Below are 21861 nucleotides of genomic sequence, written 5' to 3'. Positions count from 1 at the left end.
CAACAATTTTCACAGCATAGTGAAATAATGTAGCTTGGCTGTGGATGAACTGAAGACAAATTTGTGATGTGTCATTTGCAAAAAACAGCTGCTATATTCTTGGACATTTATATTGTGATAAAAAGTATGATTATTAATGGTTCATATATTTTAAAAATATTTTCTACAGCTCATCGTGTTTTGCTGTAACCAATAATTCTTTTATATTCAATTTCTGCACTTTCACAAAAATCCTTCAAACTTTCGACATGCACAGTATATATATATAAAAATACGAATAAATTTTTGAAATAATATTTTCAACATCCACTGGAAGTAAGTCAGATGCTGCTTGAATAGTATTGTGTAGAATGTGTGCTGCACAACCTACTAGCAATAACTTTTTGGTTCAAACATTCGTTAAGTTTCGTAAAAAAGTTATTGATGCCTCTTCTAGCTTTTAAACTAAAATTTGCATTAGTGTCAACAATAAAATTATTGCCTGTCAAATTATTCTTTTTTAAAAGAGTACTTATTAAATCAAAAATTATTTATGAAGTTTCACCCAGCAGCCACCCAGACGGTATAATGGTTAGGGGAGCCTGACTGCAATACCGAAGGGCCTGATTTCGAATCCCGGAGAAGGCCTGGTTGTAACTGTCTGTCCCTTGATAGGAGGCAATGGTGGCCCACCTATTAGGTGCTTCCATAATAAAGAGACCACCACTCTGTTCTTAGTATAGATTAATGGACTCTGTTACAAAACTGTAACTGTTCACAATCTGCCATTGGGGTAAAAAAAAAAGTTTCACCCGGCAATGAAACAAAATCTAATATTCCAATTTTAATTCCTGTTTCTGGATCAAAAAGTCTAACAATTGTAGGAAATAATTTTAAATCTTTGTGGTTGGAAACATCATAATGCAGTCAAAAGTCTTTAATCCGGACTTGTCGAGACTTCGGCGATTCCGGATTATAGATCATCAGTTTAAATCTGGTAAGATGGCATGCAGAAATTATAAAATTAAAAATATCAAACCGTAATTTATGAAATAAAGAACAATTATGATCTAAAGGGTATAAAAATTTACAAAAAAAAAAGCTTAGTATTTATTTGTTTACTTTATTAAACATTTCTCTCAACGCGCGCATGCATAAAGCATACATTACACATAATCGAAATTAGAAAATTGCAACCAGAAAACTATTTGATGTGTATTTGTGATATTTATAATGAATTTGATTTAAATCATATCAGAGTACATCGAGATGAAATACTACATTTAGTAATGAATTATAAGGCAAATAAAATAAAAAAATCTGCCCTGAAGATAAAGATAGCACTGACAGATCAACTTCCAGTTCATTGCGTGCCGTGACGTTCCCCTCCCCCGCACAGCAGCGTGAAATTGATAAACAGATTTTGGAATGGTTAGAGAAACAAAGGATATGCCTTTATCCATTTTTTGCAGCAAGTCCAATTTTTGCTTGATGGACATCGAAACATGCTTTTGCTTTGTAGATCCTTTGGCAGCTCCAGCATCGGAAATTCCATTTGACATAATCGAAAGTTCAAGCTTACTTTTATAAAACTGCTCTAACAGTCTGCAAAAAATAATAAGCCGGATCCAATTCGAAGTTTAAGGAACAACACAATCTGCAACATTAACTGAAATAGATAATTAGATAATTTTAGCTTAGTTTATACCGTCCGTTATACATTAAACACGCATGCATAAACGTATTATGTGCATGCGTAAAGGTATTACGCACATGCGTAAATGCATATGCGCATGCGTGAATGCATTATGCGTTGAGACATGCGCAGAAAGTTTGTAGCTTTGAGGTCCGGATTATGGGCGTCCAGATTAACAACTTTTGACTGTATATGGACATAAAATGTGCATTTATCTAAATCTTCCTGCAATTGTGAATGCGAATATGGTGAAAAACATTACAAATAATTGCTTCGGTTTTTGTCCTGGCACGTGCAAATTTTTTGTCGTAAAATGTTTTGATCATTTGCAACGTACAATCAATTAATCTGAAACTTTGATTGTGGTTTATGATGTGGAAAGCAAATAGCCATTCAGCTAATGCCAGCTGTTCCTCCGTTAACAACACATATTCCTTGAAGAGACGTAACGACAATGATCGAACACCACTGAATAAATCTAACTCTTTACATTGCTTAATTTAGTTTACTCTGCATCCATTTTATGTTTTTTTATTTCTTTATATTCACTATAATAATTAATAAATAATAGGTAATATATTTTTACAGTACATTTAAAATAAGAAATGCAGATGTTTTCTAAAAAGCAGGATATTTTTAAAAATCGCCGGGACAGTCCTCCAAAAAGCAGGACTGTCCCACCAAAATCGGGACGTGGGGTCACTTTATGCAAGAGTGAAACCTCACCATTGAATGCCATTAGATTTTTAGGAAAAGGGGTTGAAATGAACAATGATTTTAAAATAAAAAATTTGGAACAAACTTGGATTTCATAGTGATTAAATCATACTGAATTTTATAAGAATAATTAAATTTCAGTCACTCCATGAAAAGTGAATCAAATTATTTACTTCATATAAAAAAGTTTTTTTTTGGGGGGGGGGTCATTTAATTTTGGTCCCCAGTTTATATTAGCTAGATCTTTGTAAATTTCAACAGAAATTTTTTAGTCTATGTGGTTATTAAACCTGTCACATATTATGGAATTAATTTCGAATTCCTCTTAGAATAATATTGAATAGAATGAATGATATATGCAGAAAACTGCAATGAAATATTTTATATTTAATTTTTATAAACATTTCATATGAATTTAAATTACAAATTCAAATGGAAAAAGAAATAGCTGCTTCATAAAATTTAAATATTAATAAAATATCAAAAATTTTCAATGATTTCAAAACCCATCTTTCTGAAAACTTTTTCAGCCTCTTTTCAAAAAAAAATTTTTTTTTAATTCTGCTGCAAAACATTAACATATTACATTTTCAACTTGTTGAAGTTTTACTGATGAGCAAGAATATTTCTTTAAACTTTTGTTAAATCACTCTTAGTAATTTAGCATCCTCCTGCTGAAAAATCACATCTGGTTTGTTGATCAATGTAGGTTGTTAATTGACAACTTTCAATTCAAATTTTCTAACTAGTCATGACAGCAGATGTCTTCAACAATTACCTGTCTACTTCTAATTATTTAAATTAAACCCTTCCTTTTCATATGTCACCATATACAGAATAAACCATCTTTGGATGAAATCATACTTCACTGACACAGCTTTTCTTTCAGATTCAAACGATGTCATTCCCGAGTAATATTAGCACAGAGAATTCCTTTTTCAATACTACTCATATTACACCTTAGGAATTGTTCCATTTATCCTTTATGAACAAAGAAGTGTAAATCAATACTCACTGTTAATGATATTCAGCTGTTTAGCTCATGTGAAACTCATATATTAACATGAAAAAAAACTTTCCTAACTTCAAATGACCTATTATTGTTAAATGAGTGCAGTGAAGACTCTCCTTTATTTCTTTACTATTGATGCATAGACCTGTTGTCCATCAATATTTTCAACTCATCATCTTTCATCTTCCTTGGTCACCAACTTCTACACTTGCCTTCAAGGTTAAAATATTGCTTTGGCGCTGTTTAACCCTTAGAAAACCGAAACCCTCACACTAACATGTATGCTTAAAATACTGAAACACACATCCCCACGCCATTTGTTTCCTTCCCTCCTGTTCATTAATGGACAAAGAGGTGCGAAGATTTCAAATGACATTCTTTCTACTTCCTAACAAACATGCTTCCATTAGTCTTTTAGAACAAGCTGTCTGCAATTACCTGATAAAATGCATTTGGGAAAATGTTACTGATCTGTTATTGGGACCAGATTCATAAATGTATGAGTGTATACGCATGTGTATATATGTACGTATGCATACACACATACAGGGATTGGACAAAAATATGGAAACACCTTTAAAAAAACATGTTTCTTTGCTTAATATGGTGTAGGAAACCCGTTGGCATCCAAAACAGCTTGCAGTCTTCTCGGAATGGATAAATACAGTTCCTGTATGTTTGCCAAGGGAATATTATACCATTCTTCCTGCAAAACGGCAAGTTCAGATAACGATGTTGGCGATGGATAACGAGAACTCACTTTCCGTTCCAATGTAGATCACAAAGGTTCGATAATATTCAGGTCTGGTGACTGTGGTGGCCAGGGGAGATGGGACAACTCATCCTCGTGCTCAGAAAACCAGTCCTGGACAATGTGAGCTGTGTGAACAGGGGCTTTGTCATCTTGGAAGACACCATCACCATCGGGGAACAAAGTTTGTACCATGGGATGAACTTGATCGGCCAAAATGTTCACATAAGTCTTGGCAGTCATGTGCCCTGACACAGTTATCATGGGGCTAGCAGAGAACCACGATATGGCTGCCCAAACCATAACAGAACCCCCACCATGTTTCACTCTTGGCAACAAGCAGTCTGTATTATAGGCTTGAGATGGCGTTCTCCAGACGTAAACTCGGCCAGAAGTGGGAAACAATGTGAAAGAAGACTCGTCAGACCATATTACTCGCTTCCACTGCTCTATAGTCCAGGCTTTATGACTTAACCACCTCTTCCTGTTACGGGCATTAGCATCACTGATGAGTGGCTTCTCAATTGCAGCACGGCCAGCAATTCCCTGTTTATGAAGCTCCCTTCTAATTGTTTTGGTACTCACAGGGTTCGGTAACACAACATTCATTTCAGCAGTAACTTTTGCAGCTGTGGTCTTATTTTTCGTCACAATTGCCCTTAATGATCGTCTGTCACGATCACTCAGGACACACTTTCGTCCGCGCTGTGATTTAGCAGATGATGTTTTTCCGCTTTTCAAATATGCGGAATAAATCTTTGATACAGTACCTCTTGAAACACTAAACACCTCGGCTATCTTGCTTACGGAAGCACCCACCATACGTGCTCCAACAATTTGCCCACGTTCGAAGTCTGTTAACTCTGACATAATGCAATTACAACCTCACATAACAGTACTCCGACAACAACTGAACTGTTTAGCACATTTACGAAGTTGTATAGGTGGCGTCAGTAGTCAAAAACGCCAGCACCACCTACATATTTCATTAAAATCAATCTTTCTTTTCAAACATGCATTTCACAAGGTGTTTCCATATTTTTGTCCATCCACTGTATATTCATGCTTACATCATATATGCATGCATACATGAACACATTCATCCATCCACACATATATGCATACATACATTTCTGGATCCGGTCCTAATAACAACAGTACCAGAAAAACTGGACCTGCTACGGCATACCTTAGGGGAAGAGAAGAAAACAACAACGCTATCTCGGCCACTTTGAGTGGTGATGGTCATCTGAATGAAAGGCTACCTTGTGAGTTTTGGCCTTCAAAGGATTAAACTATGCAATTACAATCAGTAATAACAAATTAATACACTGGAAAAATCTTCGATTTGCTTTTATAGCATTTTCATGTAGAAATAATGTAATAATTATGTAATTATGACCTAATCTACAACAACAAGGCAACAATATCTTAGAGATATCTGATGTATCTCCTAATGCTAGATATGCCGGGACAAGACACAATATTACCCAACATCTTGGTAGAATGATGGTGTCTCTGTCTTCCAACAACTGTAGAAGAAACTCACACAGCTTAACATGGAGAATATGCAGCTTTTCATGACACAATTTAACTAATCTTAAGTAAATCTAATTTTAGTTATCCTGTATATTCCTTAATGTTATCCTTTTCACAATAAAATTAATAAAACATTATAGAAATTTAATCCTAATCTTAACTTACCTTTATCTTATCTAATCCCAAGTCCTTTGAACCTAATCCTATTTTACCTTAATTTTATTTTTTTTATTGATAAAATTTAAAAAATATGACAGCCCTACCTTTTCAGCCTTGGAATAAAAGGGGGAAAAAGAGTATGATGTCAAAATTATAATAACCTCTAATAATTTTGATTGCAGAATCCTTTTTATACATTTCTGTGCACTTGAATTTTGGTAAGAGAAAACCATGGATTACTTTCTAATCAAGACAATTTACTGGATTCCTTTAAATACAACATTGGAAGATGCTATCATCTAACATTTTGCACAACCTGCATTAATTTCAGGAAATAAAATTCTTGTCTAATTTTTCTCACCCTTGAAAAGGTAACATTTCGCTAGCCATTGACAATTTAAACTACTTACCAAAAAATACTTTAAAGTAATTTTAATGATGCGACTTATTATCCAATAATTTGCTGCCATATACTGATTCGCAACTCAGACTTGTTTTTTCAGTGTAAACAGTTAATCAGCTGTTACAAACAACCATTTAATATTAAACTGCCTCACAACTGACTACCAAAACTAAAAATCTCTCACTAACTATGACTATTTGTTGTGTCAAGATAATTTTCATGCCCTGTATTTAAATTAAAGAGAGATCAACTTAGATATACATTAATTACAACAAGAAAGTTGAGGTTTATCTACAGGAAAATGGCTCGCCTTTTAATTACACATAGGAAAAAATAAATAGATCAATAACACTCACGCAATCAACATACATAATTACTAACTAGACACCTGGATGAATTACCACTAATAACCAATTTTAGGCTATTAACTCTCCGATGAGCAAAGATCGCGATAAAAGAAACTTCCTTTGCGATAAATTTTTATTTACTTTTTACCTTCTCCGATTTCCTTTTATGCATGATTTAAAGTTTAAATATATAGAAACTTACTCCATCAGATCCTTCAGAATGAGCATCATCCGCTTGGTAAGATAAGATCACCATAAAAGAAACTTCCTTTGCGATGAATTTTTATTTACTTTTTACCTTCTCTGATTTTATTTTATGTATGATTTAAATATTAAATATATAGAAACTTACTCCATCAGATCCTTCAGAATGAGCATCATCCGATTGTTCAGATACTGTTTGTGCCTCTTCATCACTAGCTTCTTCCATACGTTCGTCCATGAAATTATATTTATAATTTCATATATACAAGAATTTCATTGCACATAAAGTTTAGACATCAAAACTCAAAACATACTTTTGACACAAAGTAGGCACAGCTAAATTTTAAACGAGTTAAATAAATACTGACACTGTTTTCATGATCTCACTATACGCCGTTTGCGCGCCTAAAATACATAACGACATTAATCCGTAAACCTTGAATTAGCCCAATCGCAGACGTTTAGCTTGATTTTTTTAGTGGTTGCCACCAACTGTTTCTCTAACTACCTAAGTTTAGGTTACTTTGAAGAGGGCAATTTACATAGCGAAATTAAGTATGTAGTAAGTGAGAAGTATCTAAAATAAATAGAATCATCAGCAACCTCACAACTATAAATTTACTAGAAGAAAAAAGTACCGGATTTTCGGTATCATTTTCACGTTTAACGTACAAAACACTAAATTATTACAATGAACATGTCTACACCAGAATATTACAAATGCGAGATATTGCTTTCTTAAAATATTCTTTTGTTTTAACATTCCATCAAATTATTTATGTATAACGCGTATCGGAAGAAACCTAATATATCACATCCCTTCAGAGTATAAGAGTCTCACCTTTACTGATGAAGACGGCAAGGTTTCTCCTTCTGCGGCTGTTTCCTAGCCTTAAATAGCCGAAACTGTAGAAGGATCATGTGCATTCTATTTCTAGGTATATTGAACAATCAGAATGATTCTTTATGAAGCACATTTCAATACGTTTGCACACTTGGACTGAAAATTCCAGAATTTTTATTTCCTCGTATACTATTTATAAAATCAAATTGTATAATAGATCTGAAGGAAGTAAAAAAGAAGCATGTTTGAATGACATTAATTTGAAATGCTTTGTTATAACCTTCTCTAAAGGTCTATAAGGTGTTTCCTCCGCCTTCTTAGCATGCCTTCGTAGTGTAGGGGTCAGCACTCTGGGCGCGTATTCCAGAGGTCCGTGGTTCGATTCCCGGCGAGGGCATTGCTCATTTTTCATCTTTCCTGCTTCCAAAAAAAATCCTTGTGTCTCTACAGTGGCGTTATAACTGAAAAGGTGGTGGATGGTAATTCTCCACACCCAGGATTTGTCGATTGGGTCCCCTAAATCCCCAGTCGCCCTTTAAAAGGTATAGTATATAAGGTAAGTATATAAGGTATTTCTACCGCCATCTTAGCATGCCTTCGTAGTGTAGTGGTCAGCACGCTGGGCGCGTATTCCAGAGGTCCGTGGTTCTATTCTCGGTGAGGGCGTTGCTCATTTTTCATCTTTTCTACTTCCAAAAAATCTTAATGTCTCTACAAATTTTAAGTGCAATCATACTAGTGCTTAAATTGCTGGGCATTAAAATTGCTGCACCAGGTACAAGTAAAGATAGAAGAGGGCAGGACGGTAGAATTTAACCATTGCCGTACAGGCATAATTCCACAGCCCTAACTGGGCAGTTTCACTGCAATTTTGTAGGAGGACACCGCGTGGTGATGGTCTGAGGGTCTCCCTCTCTTCTTCCCAACTAATTTCTTTTCGAAAGGACCTTTGGCTCGCCGTGTATTTTGATTGCCCCTTACCTCAGAAACACTATACGCTTACAAACATCCATACCTTTTTTGTGATTCGAATAGGTACGGCAATTGACGTCATTAACCACTATATCGCGCTGGGCTTCCAAACTGCAACACCATGAAAGCGAAATGCAAAAACGTCAAATTTGCATGGAAGATACTGTATGCTGAGATATGCAAATGATGAGCCTTGCAGTGCATGCGTTCAAAGTAGGTATAAATAACGTCATCTATATTATGTATAAATGGGAAAACTGCACAGCTGGCTTCGCATTTGGAAATTGCATTTGAACGTTAGTTATTTTATAAAGGTAACTGAATTCCTCGTGAATGAAGAAGAAACTCCTACCAGCATGTGTCAAAATTCGACTTCGATTGGACCGTATTGAACACCATGCATGATCTCAGCGACCCCCAAAGTCCTCGATCGTACAGCTACGTCACGTACCTTGAGTCAGGATGTTGGCTTCTTTGGTCTGAATGATGCATCACCGGAGCTCCGAGTTCGAGGCCCTAACTCTATTGCAAAATATTTTGAGAATATTATTATGAAGTAGAAAATACTCCTCATAACCATAAAATTCTTTCCAAAATTAGAGTTCTTTACATCAGACGCGTTACATCTACAATATTGTTGAAACACAAATTCAAGCTACGGAGCTGGTTAGACAAACCGAGGAATTAAAATAGGCAATATGAATTGGTTAAGGAAAGTACGAAATCAGTAGGGTGCAGTGTGAAACTAATGAAAAAAGTAACTATACGAAATAAAAAATATGCCGGTAGAAAATATAACACAACAAAATACATACACATAATTTATGCGTCGAAAAATGGGGAAAATTAAAAGTTCACTTAAACTTCAAGAAAACTATGCATACACTATGTACGATACTTAATAAATATGCCCAGAGGCATTTCTGCTAAAATGTCTTGAAAAATTAAGAACAATGGGAACAACTTGTTGATGGGTGTCGCAGCGTCTTCTGAATTCTTCCAGCTAAAGTTCGAATTATGTCAACGACAGAAAATCCGGAAATATGCTATTGACTGAAAAAGACTGTTCTTTAAAGACTGAAAAAAGATAAAGAATGTTATAGAGATGCTTTTAAAATTATGCTATTGGCTAGTAGTTCTAGTAGTTCGTTATTTTGGAAAGAAGAGCTTTTTTCTGGAATGAGAAGCTTTTCGAGAACTGGCTTCAGTACTTTTGACGTCGATTTTCCGGTTATTGCCGAGATCTGTAAAGCAATCATTGCACGATGTAAGCTATTTTCCTGTTGCGGGTTGTTGTCCTTCAAAAACTTTTCACTGGCACTGCAAATTTGGTCACAGTGGTTCCGCAGATAAGTCAGAAAATTTAATGTGTTAATAAAGTCTAACTCAACGAAGTAATGCTTATTTAACAAGTCCGTCAAAACTGTCCACGTCACTGTCTAAACAATTTTATATGACAATCAGTAGCACTCTCTAACAGCGCGTGGGAAGCCATGTCGAAAAAGCTAACACTGTTCTAATAAATTCAATGAAGAATCAAAAACACGTGTTTTCATAGGTAGCTCACTCACACACAACCATCGAAGTTCTCTTGTTCCCATAGCGGAGAATGTGGGCAACCGCCGTTTCATTTCTGATGTGTCAAGCCCATGGCTGTACCTTGACGCTGTCTTTCAACAAGATAGTGCCCGAGTATATTGTTACGTTTTTTTCTGACACCATTTGTTGCGTTTTTCTCTTCCTTTACGTTCGTACGGGGTTCGTAGATTTGAAGTGAATAAAGACAACACTTGATGAAGTATCGAAACACACTTTATTTACCAATATTAATCAGGACAGCTCCAAAACACTTTTACAGTCGTCGAAGATCTACTATAAACACGGTGACACGATCAGTGACACAGCCTCCAGGTTATCAGGCTATCATGGTGGAGACAGCTTCACGGCAAAGCACTAGAGTATAGCTCTTCACTTTGCTTGGTCATTCTGGGAACTCCACGTACTCTCGAGACTTCCCACGCTACAACTCGCGATGCACTCGACGACACACAGATCACGGCTCCCGACTCTTCGGTTCAGTCGTTCTCGGAGCTCAACACGCTCTTTCGACGATGCACTAACCGCGATACACTAAGAGACTCTTTCGGTGCACTAGACGACTCACTCGGCACTCGCTGCCTGTCTGTCAACTCGATGCACTCCGCAGGGATTGACTTGCTAGACGAGCCACCAACTCGATACTAACTCTCCGCGTACCAGAAGGGTTTATATAGCATTTGGCTCATGTTCGAGAACATTCTGGGCTAAACCGGTAAGAGTTAGTTCCAGAAGGTTCTCCATCCGTCCATGGTATATCGCCAATTTCGTCGCCAAATGGTCGATTTCTCGCCAAAAGTGGCAACCCTGTTTTATCTTGCCATTTTATGGTAACCTTAAAACTGCTTTGCGAGGAAGCCATCTTACCGCGCCTGTACATTTCTTAACAATATGTTAGCCGCGCCGTCCTCATCTTTCTTTACACAGAGAGTGTTCCACAATTGCCTTGGCTAGCCCGTTCTTCAGATCTTTTATTCATTAAGGTCCATTAGGTTCATGGCTTGCCGAAAGACGCCACCACTCTCTAGTCTAGAATAGCCGCTTCGATTAGCTCTGGCATAGAAATGAATCCGCATGGATTAACATACGTGTACCTGTCATCCAAGCTCATTCAACTGGAGTACAAAGCACCTTCAATTTCAATCACGCCCTTCACCCATTATATCCATTATATTGTATATGCACACGGCGGGAAAAAAGGGGGGACAGTTTTATAGCTCCCGTTTTACTGGGCTGATTAACGAAATTCAAATTGCTTTTTTTTATGTCTCGAAAGCGCGTCTTAGGATATGTGTTAGGTTTATATAGCTGAATGATCAATATTGTTCTAGTGAGTGAGTGAGTGCACCGCTATGATGGCTTCCGACCACGGACATGAACCAAACGGAATTATATACCATCACGGCGGGGAAAGCTCCAGAGTAACAAGGTTGAATATTATATACTAATAAAAGTTTTTACATATTGATAACTGCAAGGCACTAAGCGTTATTCTGGTTATCTGCTTTAAGTTCTGTACTTTTGAAACATTATAATATTATCCACGGTTGTTTCTGCTTAGGCAGTGCCTTGAGATTTTCTCTATTTTATCAAGGGCTATTCTGTTTTTGAGTGTGTTATTCGCCCACATTGTCCAGGCACAGTCCGCTGGTTTCTTCAAGTGCCAGTTTCTTGTATGTACACAATGGAAGTAATAATGGTGTGATACTTCTTTGGCGATATGAAGCAACTCCAATGATGGAACACAGCAATAACTTTTATTTAACACTCAAAAAAGGCGACATACAAACAAGAAGAAAAAAGAATACTAACATTTACAAATAAATTACATTCTTCGTGCGAGAGTCGCACGTGGCACTCGAGTCTGGTTTCAAATATTGCCATTCACAAATACCTTAATGTTCATCTATTTAAATTATTTAAACTACAAGATTTTAATATTATTTAAAGTTGTTACAACCTCTCCCCCCAACGGAGAGACTTTTGCCGAAGGGAAAAGTTCTGTAAAATTCAAAAGTATATAAGCTCGGCTTGCTTAATTGTTTAAAGAGAAAAGATAACTTTTCTCATAAGTTTCTAAATTTTCAAACCGAAAATTTTAAGTTTTAAACAAATATTTTTACACCACATTTAAATAGGAAGAAAAGGGACAGTGTTTAAATTAGTCTTCCTTTTTTTTTTCTTGACGGTGCCTAGATCTCTTCCATGGCGGACCAGTTCCTCGGCTATATTTCACAGCAAAGCCTTTCCTCAGTTCATCTGTGCATTTCAGATAATATTCATTTGTCATTTGCTTTCGACATTTGTTTTCTTCGTCTATTAGTAGCGGCTTTGATATTAAATCGAAAGTCAAAAGATGATGATAACGTTGCATTGCAAAATGATTCTCAATATTAATTTTCTTTTACGTTTTTCAAATTTTCGTAAAAAACTTCCTCCTTTAATTCCGATGATTTAACTTCTTCTTCAAAAATATCTTTGGATGATTTATTTTCTTCCTTCATCGGTTCCAAGATCTTCTCTTCAACTATTTTTCTTTTCCTTTGAGCTCTAGTAGAAACGGCATTAAAATGGTATCACTAAGATTACGTTCAAGTGATAAACTAATAAAATAAGGCAGTTCAGTGTTAACAGGAAGTAATAACCTGATATCACTAATATTATGTTCAGTGATGAACTAATAAAATAAGGCAATTCAATATTAACAGGAAGTAATAACCTGGTATCACTAATATTATGTTCAGTGATGAACTAATAAAATAAGACAATTCAATATCAACAGGAAGTTACATTCAGTGATGAACTAATAATATAAAGCAATTCAATATCAACAGGAAGTAATAACCTGGTATCACTAATACTAATATTGCGTTCAGTGATGAACTAATAAAATAAAGCAATTTAATATCAACAGGAAGTAATAATTTGGTATCACTAATATTACGTTCAGTGATGAACTAATAAAATAAGGCAATTCAATATCAACAGGAAGTGATAACCTGGTATCACTAATATTGCGTTCAGTGATGAACTAATAAAATAAAGCAATTCAATATTAACAGAAAGTAATAATCTGGTATCGCTAATATTGCGTTCAGTGATGAACTAATAAAATAAAGCAATTCACTATTAACAGGAAGTAATAATCTGGTATCACTAATATTATGTTCAGTGATGAACTTATAAAATAAAAATACGCACGATTATTCTATCTCGGTCGGTGCCTCCAAAATAATTAAGACTGTGATACTTCTTTGGCGATATTAAGCAACTCCAATGATGGAACACAGCAATAACTTTTATTTAACACTCAAAAAAGGCGACATACAAACAAGAAGAAAAAAGAATACTAACATTTACAAATAAATTACATTCTTCGTGTGAGAGTCGCACGTGGCACTCGAGTCTGGTTTCAAATATTGCCATTCACAAATACCTTAATGTTCATCTATTTAAATTATTTAAACTACAAGATTTTAATATTATTTAAAGTTGTTACAATGGTCCGTATCGCCTTCCTCTCCGCATTCGCAGAAAGGAGTATCCCTAAGTCTGAATCTGTTCAGGTATACTGGGAATGGTCCATAACCTGTCAAGAACTGTGTTAGGCTAGCACAGTGGGTCTTTATTTCCATGTTAACTTTTGGCAGTAAGCGAAATGTCCTTCGTCCTACCTCTGCCTCTGTCCATCTACTTTGCCAATTTTGTAGCAGACTTGTCAAAGTTGTTCTCTTAATATGAGACCAAGGAAGTTTAGTTGGTCTTTCTAATATATCCGTGCAGTTGGCTGCCTGCTTGGCCATTAGGTCAGCGGCTTCATTGCCTTGAATCCCTGTGTGAGCGGGAACCTATGTTTAAGTGGGTCTTTGCGAAATCGGCATTGTCAGAAGCTGTTTCTGAATTCTGTATTCCAAAGGACTCCGGCTGTTTTGACTTGCGATAGCCGCCAGACTTGATGCCGAATCACTGAGTATGGAGAATTTCTCCTGTTTACATGTGTTCGCATATCTAATTGCAGCACTGATAGCTAGAAGCTCTGCTTGGTATACCGAGTTGTTCAAGCCTAATTTCCTTTTCCACTCGAATTTTACAACTCCATTTTCTAGTCTACAGAAGGCGCTGCCCGTGCCGTTCTCAGTTTTGGAGCCATCTGTGAAAAGGTTATTACTGTACCTCTGAATTGGTTGGTCGTTTATACTGATACAGTCGGAGAGATTAAAAGCTGCTGGATGAAAGTTTTTGCAGTTGTTTTGATCCTCGTAGTCCAAGTGGTGATAACTATGACCCGAGTGTTGAAGTTTGACCCAGCCTGGTAACCCTTACGATAGCTGCCTCCCTTTCTACTATCAAATCTAGGGGAGGAATTCCTGCTAGTTGTTGTAGGGCTAGTGTTGACGTGGTACGGTATGCCCTGCATACTTGAAGTAGCTGCTGTCTCTGAATAGAGAGCAGGGATCTTTTCATATGAGAGGTAAGTTCGCCACCCCAGATTGCTGCTCCGTAAGTTTTTACTCTTTCTGTAATGGTTCTATGCCAAATTTTTAGTAGCTTAGATGAGGTACCCCATTTATGTGAAGTCATGCGTCTTATGTTGTTGCTTAGGATGCTAATTCGAGTCTTAAGATTTCTGACATGTGGCATCCAAGAAAGTCTGTTGTCGAGTAATAGCCCAAGATATTTCAATTGGGGGAAACATTTTACCGGTATCCCATGGAGTTTAATGCTTGGGTTGCGTCTTAGCTGTCTGCTGCGTCCTATGAGTAAAGCTTTAGTTTTCTCTGCCGAAATCTGAAGCTTATGTGCTCTGGCCCATTGGGAGAACAGATCAAGACAGTATTGAGATCTCATTTCGAGGTTACTCCTTCCTGCCACAACTAGCATAAAATCGTCCGCATAGGCTATGATTCGAGCATATTCTACGCTCTCAAACTGACGAAATGCCGAGTTTACGACTATATTCCACAGTGTTGGTCCAAGGCATGACCCCTGTGGGCACCCTCTAAAGACATTCTTGACATAAATGCCGCTGTCTGATGTTACTTGTACACTTCGATCTTGAAGGTACGAGCGAAGGATGGTAATAATGGCTGTTGGGCAGGCCATGTTGTGCAGCAAATTTATTACGTCTGGCCACCAAAGGGAGTCAAAGGCTCCCTTGATGTCAATGGCTATTACCAGTGAGTGTAAATTGTTATCCTTGCTCTGTTTGATAGTGGCCATTAAGTCTTTTATGGCATGTTCAGTTGAATTGCCCATTCGGAATCCATATTGGTTGGGATGCAGGGCGTTGTTCCTTTGCAGAAAGAAGTCCAGTCTGTAAAGAATTACTCTTTCCAATACCTTACCGAGCGCTGGCAGTAGACAGACTGGCCTGTAAGATGAAGGTTCTGCAGGAGTTTTGCCTGACTTTAGGAATAACGCCACTTCTGCTAACTTCATATTTTTAGGAAAGTACTGGTGTTTCCAGCAAGCTGAAATGACCGCAAGGAATAGTTTTGGGAATTCCCGGTGTATCTCTCTAATGATGATATTATCAATTCCATCCGGACCTGGAGCATTTTTGGGTGCCAGAGTACGTATGATGTTGCCCACTTCCATTTGTTTAGGAGGGATTTCGTCTCTTCTGGTAACTTGGCGGAATTTCATACTGTAGGTTTTTCTCGCTTCCTCTTGCTCCTCTAAGAAATCCTCTTCATCGTCATCAGGAAAAACTGCATTTGACCTCACTGATTACTTCGATGTTGGATGAGGCAGTGCTATTCACCATAGGCAAAAGGGTCGTAGGACGAAACACCTTGTTATGTGTTATCTTTTGAGTAGGTCCAAAGGCTTTAGTGACATTACTACAGTACGTTCCTCATGAGATTAACTTGGCCTCTTTAATTTTTCTTTAATATAAAGCTCTGGCTTTATTGTATGTTATCATTTTGAGTTGCCGTAGATATGGATCTACCGTGGATTGTGCTTTTCTGCGAAGTGCCCGAACTCTGCTCCTCTCTGTGTTAAGCTCTGGTGACCACCAGGATATCGAGTGTTTTGCCTTTACAGATTTCAAACGATATGCTTTGTGGGCAGCTTGCACTATTTTTGTAACTAGTAAGTCGTAGAGATTATCTAAGGAGTTTCTGTCCTGGCAGTTGTTGAAATCTCTGATAAATTTCTCTACATGCGCTCGAATGTGTTCCCGTAAAACGGAATGTCCTCCAAATGCCGTTTTGAATCTTTTCTTTATTATGTAGTCTATAGGAGTATCCAGCTTGTAAGTAATAATTTTGTGATCACTGAGTGATGGCAGGTCACTCACTGTCCAATCTTGTATGTACGGTGTTGTATTGGGAGTTGATATTGTCAGATCTGGCCACCCTCGAGCTCTAGATGTTTCAAAGGTAGGCGGTGAGTCCTGAGCGTTGATGACAATGAAATGCTTACTGTGCAAGAATTCTAGTACCGCACTTCCCCTTCGGTTCTCCGAGTCAGCACCCCATAGTTGACTGGTCTCCTGCTATGATACAGTGTGATGCCCCAGTTAGAAGGTTAGAATTAAGTTCTTCTAATAGAGAGGTAATATCTTCGCTCGGGGGTAGATACACAGCAATAATATCAATGCTGCAATTACTAGTATCTACTCTGATGGAGACTGTATGCTCTGTGATTTTCATTAAGAGAGGGGAGAGAGGGCCACTGTAAATAATCGTAGCTAGCTGATTCTTTGACAGAAACGTTCTGCTGTGTGTTGGAACACTAGGAATCACTCCGTTGTAAACGTATGGCTCTTGGAAGATTCCGACATTGGCAGCAGTATGTGTCATTACTTGCAGCTTATTTATGGTTCCTGCATAGCACTTCTGCAAGTTACACTGTAAAAATCGAAGACCTGCTGTATGTTTATTTAGTGTCATCTTGGTTTAGTTCTTAGCAGTGGTCCTTCTCAGGCTCTCGAAATGGGCTCCATACACTGGGCAGGAACTTGAAGTAGCTGAGTGATCTGTGCTGAAAGAGGTCCCCTTTTCAGAATTACTACTGCAGCAATTAGTGCAACTCACTTTTTCCGAGCTACACTCCTGCGTCAGGTGGCTGTTACCACACTTCGCGCAAATTGGAGCGTTTTTACAGTTCCTGCTATAGTGACCGAACTCCTGGCAGTTGTAGCAGCGTATGATCCTAATGTACGGACGGAGAGGACCAGACTCAAAATCCACTAAAAGACGGCCTAGCTTAACTAGGTGTTCTGCTGACATAGACCCTATGTCTATCACCCAGTTTTTCCTTCCGCTTTGCCCGGAACGGCTCGCTCGTATTTGAAAAGCACTGGGATTGAAATTGGGCAGTTGGTCTACAAGTGCTGCTGTTAGATCTTCTTTTTCTAGATTCTCAGGCACTCCAAAAATAAATTCACTTTCCTTTCTTGGCTTGGGATCCCGAAATTCAAGTGTTTCTAGTAGTGCTGGCCTGTCCTCGATTGCCTGTTTCAGGCGTAGCAGGTGAACTTTTTCTCGACACCGGATGAGAAGCTCTCTGGACCTTGTGGGCCGAATCTGCACTAAAGTGATCCCTAGCTGGAAGGGTTTCAAATCTGCCGAAAGTTGAGCTTTAATCCCTTCGGGTGTCCGTGTGGAGTTCTTTGACCTTAATAATAGAACGTGCTCCGATAGAACTGGAGAAGATCCTGAAGGGGGTGAAGTTTTCCGCTTCTTTCGTGTCACCTCAGTGAAGGGATATTCTTTTGTGGACTGTTCTTCTGGGGCTGAGGATTCCACTGCTTGATAAGACTCGGAATGTTGAGGATTCTCGTGAGGTGGCTGTAAACTGTGTGCGAGTTGCTGTTGTTGCAGAGCCAAGACTTGTCCCTGTAACTGGGCGAGATAAACCTCTTGTTCCGTTAACGTTATGCGAACGGTGTTCACAAAAGATGTACATTTTTTTCTTTCAAAAGCGTTTAGTCTGCGAGATTCCTTTGCTTGTAAGATGAATAACTGGAGTTGGTTACAGATGTGGTTAATTGCTTCCAACCTGGAGTTAGGTGTCGATGTGATAGCGGCACCTTTAACAGAAGGGGGAGAATGTTGAATATTATGCTCCGTGCCGGCTAGTGATGGGGGAGTATCCGAAGGCATAGTAAGTAAGAGAACACAATGAAGATGCTTTCAGAGCATAAAAAATGAATGATGAGATGAATGATGGATACACATGCACCTGCAATATTCCAGGAATACTGAGTTTACACGATAGCACTGTAAGGAAAGGTAGCGGAACACAATGCACACACTCCACAACGCTAAACTTGAATGAGGAGATGCACAATCAGATCGCATGCACTTGGGTTAGAGTACTAAGCATGTACCGTAGCAAAAATAGGTAAGATAGTTGCGAGAACACAATGCGTGCACTTTCACGGCACTAAAAGTGGATGAAGTGATGTATAATGAAACTTCATAAGCTAATATACTTTCTTGTATATTGAGCACTATAAGGGTTGTAGCACTATAAGAGGAATATATATATATATATGTTTCATATAAAATGTGACGCACACACTTTAACCTTATATACTAAACAGTTCTAAGTAAGCACAGAGTGATAATGGCGCACACTATTACACAGCACTGAGTAATAACAAAATGACTGTTAGAACACGATGCACACACTTTCTGGAACTAAACTCGAATGAGAAGATGCGCAATCAAATCACATAAACTGACAGTAAAGTATGCACTATAGCACTATAAGATGAGATAACTGCAAGAACACTATACTTTCACAGCACTGAAAATTTAATTAGGAGATGTATGAAGATATCTCATAAATAAATTATCTTGCATAAATATTGAGTTTTCGCTGTAGCACTATGAGAGAAATGATTAAAAAAAAAGAAAAAGAAAGAGAAATAACATATGCACACATTCACGGTAAGCACTGAATAAAATTACGCACTCTGTACACTGTAAAGCAGCGCTGTGTTAAAAAAAAAAAAAAAAAAAAAAAAAAGATGAATACTTGAGCACAATACACGCACTGCCCTAAGTGAGTACTGAATAATATTCACACGCACTATATCAAAGCACTGAATAATATGATGAATACTGGAACTTCCGGTATTAATAATATTGTTCTAGTATAGGTATTTTGGCACACAAAATCGGACCTTTTTAAAATGACACGCCACGTTTTTCCATATTTCGATTCTACGAATCAAATCATGGCAAACTGCTAAATTTTGTAAAAATCGCACGAGCAGTTTTTAAAAAATGAGCTCTTAATTTGTGCTCCTCAATGTTAATTGAATTTGGTATATATTTATTATTCTCTTTTTTCTATTGTATATATTTGATTCTTTCTTTCACATTTCGAAATTTAGGTTCATTCCAAATAAAATTGCAAATTTTTTATGATATTGTTTTAAAATTTATATTTTAAAATAATTTTTACAAATTTTTCGAAAAAAAAAGTTTGAATAATAATCTATAAAATTTTTTTATCATCTTAACGAAGATGTATTTCTAATCATACCTGCAAAAAATTAGAATTTTTTATTCAAAATTTTTGAAGATATACGGGAATTTATATATTGGCGCGTTTTGAAATTTGGCATATTTGTTGAAAGCGATGATAAGATCAAATGTGATTTAGGCACTTTGTTAATTCTTCAAAATTATTTGAAAGTAGGAACGATGTAATTTGTTTTCCGCTCGTGCACAATGTAAAAAGGGAAAGGAAAATAAGTTGCCATGTATTAAAAAGTTAGCCAAACGAATTATTCTTGGCGCAAACTGAAAAAAAAAAAAAAAAAAAAAAAAAAAAAATGCGTGAAGATAAATTTTTGAATTTCTCCATAAATTTCCCGCCAAATTTCACAAAATTTAATATTTAGGCATAATTTGCGTCATAGAATCGAAATATAGAAAAAAATTGGCATGTCATTTCAGTAAAAGTCCGATTTTGTGTCAAAATCCCCATATTAGAATGAGGCTATATGTAAATCTAATACATATCATAAGTCGCGCTTTCGAGATATGAAAAACGAAATTTGAATTTCGTGAATCTGCCCAGTAGAACGAAAGATATAGAACTGCCTTTTTTTTTTTCTTTGTGCAGTGTACAAAAAATAATCTTCTGCTATTTGCGATCATTCTTTTTTAGTAGCAATTTTAATGGAGCAGGGTAGACTGTCCTTTTCATATGAAAAGTACCCACGCAACCATACATTCCTCAGTTTACAGATGTATCATCAAGCGCTGTTATTATTTACATTAGAACTCGATTTTCAGAGGGAACTATAAAAATTGTGTCGCTATGGACGGCATATACAATATCTTGAAAACTTGTCATATATTATTGCATTGCATTTTAGTACTTTTAATTTACATGATAACATTTAATTTGAATGCTTTGTGTACTATATAGTACGAAGTTTATAAAAAACAGATGCATCATTTGGGACAGACACACGCACTGTACATAGAAGTATGTGTGGATGCAACGCCATTACGCAAAATATAAGTTCTTTGATTTTTTTATTTTTCACGTAGCTCTACAGGTTGTTTCCAGAGATGTATTATTTACTGCTTTACAAATCAAATGATCTGAAGGAATAAATACTCGCTTTAATAATATTTATTAAAGTGATTTTTATTTGACTTTACTTCTGACTTAAATTTTTACTTCTCTAATTGTTGTAACTTGAACTACATTTAATTTATAGTATATCCAGTTGATAATTACGAAAATTTAGAGCATTCCCATAATTAATATGAAAACCTTTAACTCCAAATGCTATATGATTCAGTATATTCGTTTCCCAGATTATCCAGTTCATGTTTTGTTGTTATTATTCATTCCATATTTTGTCATCTGCTTTCATTGCATGTATTGTTGCAGATTAGAACTAGTGTACTGATGCTTTGTAGTCATGCGATTTATATTTATTTGATGATTTTTATGAACATTTGCATCATGACTTTAGTTAACAGACATTTCTAACACATTAGATTTTACATCTTGGTACAGAACGATCTTTATTGTGACGCTTAAGAATATGAGTTTTTCTATGTAGTTTGAAGCTTCAGTGAAATTATTTGCAAAGAGAGATGGTCCCTAAATCATGTTAGTAATATCTCTAATTGATGTTATTTTTAATACAGCTAGTTCATGGGATTTGTTATACACATCATTTATAATTTGTATACAAATTTCGTCAGTTTGTTGTTAACAACAGGTAATTCTAATATCGTATATTAATATTAAATTTACTTTTTAATTCTCTAATGTTTTTGATGTAAGCGTAATATTTCATCCTGTAACAGAGATCAGTTAATCCATAGTTTAACTGTATAAATCTTTAATAAATTAAAGATTTACTTGCTTTTGTGTTTACTAATAGTGTATCTGTTAATTCTTGTACTAACATTGTTAAACACGTAGCAAACACTAATGCCATTATCCATTAGATTAATTTCAACAGCTCTCCTTTTTTTCTGTAAATGATTTAGATTTATATTGAACTAGTGTATTTATTATATGTAAGAAAACTTGATTATGTACGGTAATACATATTTTTTTAACATGGCCTTTAACAAATACTGCGAAGTTTTGTTCTTTGGTAATTTCACCTTGTGATCTTACCTTGGAAATAGAAATTACCTCAA

The 21861-nt window shown here is 36.4% G+C and overlaps 1 protein-coding gene across 2 annotated transcripts in view; it reads right to left on the bottom strand.

The window, feature by feature from the left end:
- mus302 (mutagen-sensitive 302) overlaps positions 1 to 7271 on the bottom strand; it is a 111818-nt gene extending 104547 nt beyond the window's left edge. The window contains exon 1 of one of the 2 annotated variants that reach the window (XM_035352201.2): positions 6956 to 7271. In XM_035352201.2, the coding sequence (XP_035208092.1) occupies positions 6956 to 7045 (90 nt within the window). In that variant the 5' untranslated portion in view covers positions 7046 to 7271. The remainder of the gene's footprint in view (positions 1 to 6955) is intronic. The other variant, XM_035352202.2, reaches the window with a different exon arrangement.
- Positions 7272 to 21861: the final 14590 nt, after the last annotated feature.

Source organism: Stegodyphus dumicola, chromosome 3, assembly GCF_044657685.1.
Source record: "Stegodyphus dumicola isolate Sdum_Otavi_A_Nest chromosome 3, ASM4465768v1".
NCBI lineage: Eukaryota > Metazoa > Arthropoda > Arachnida > Araneae > Eresidae > Stegodyphus > Stegodyphus dumicola.
This window is presented reverse-complemented; position numbering and strand designations above follow the sequence as displayed.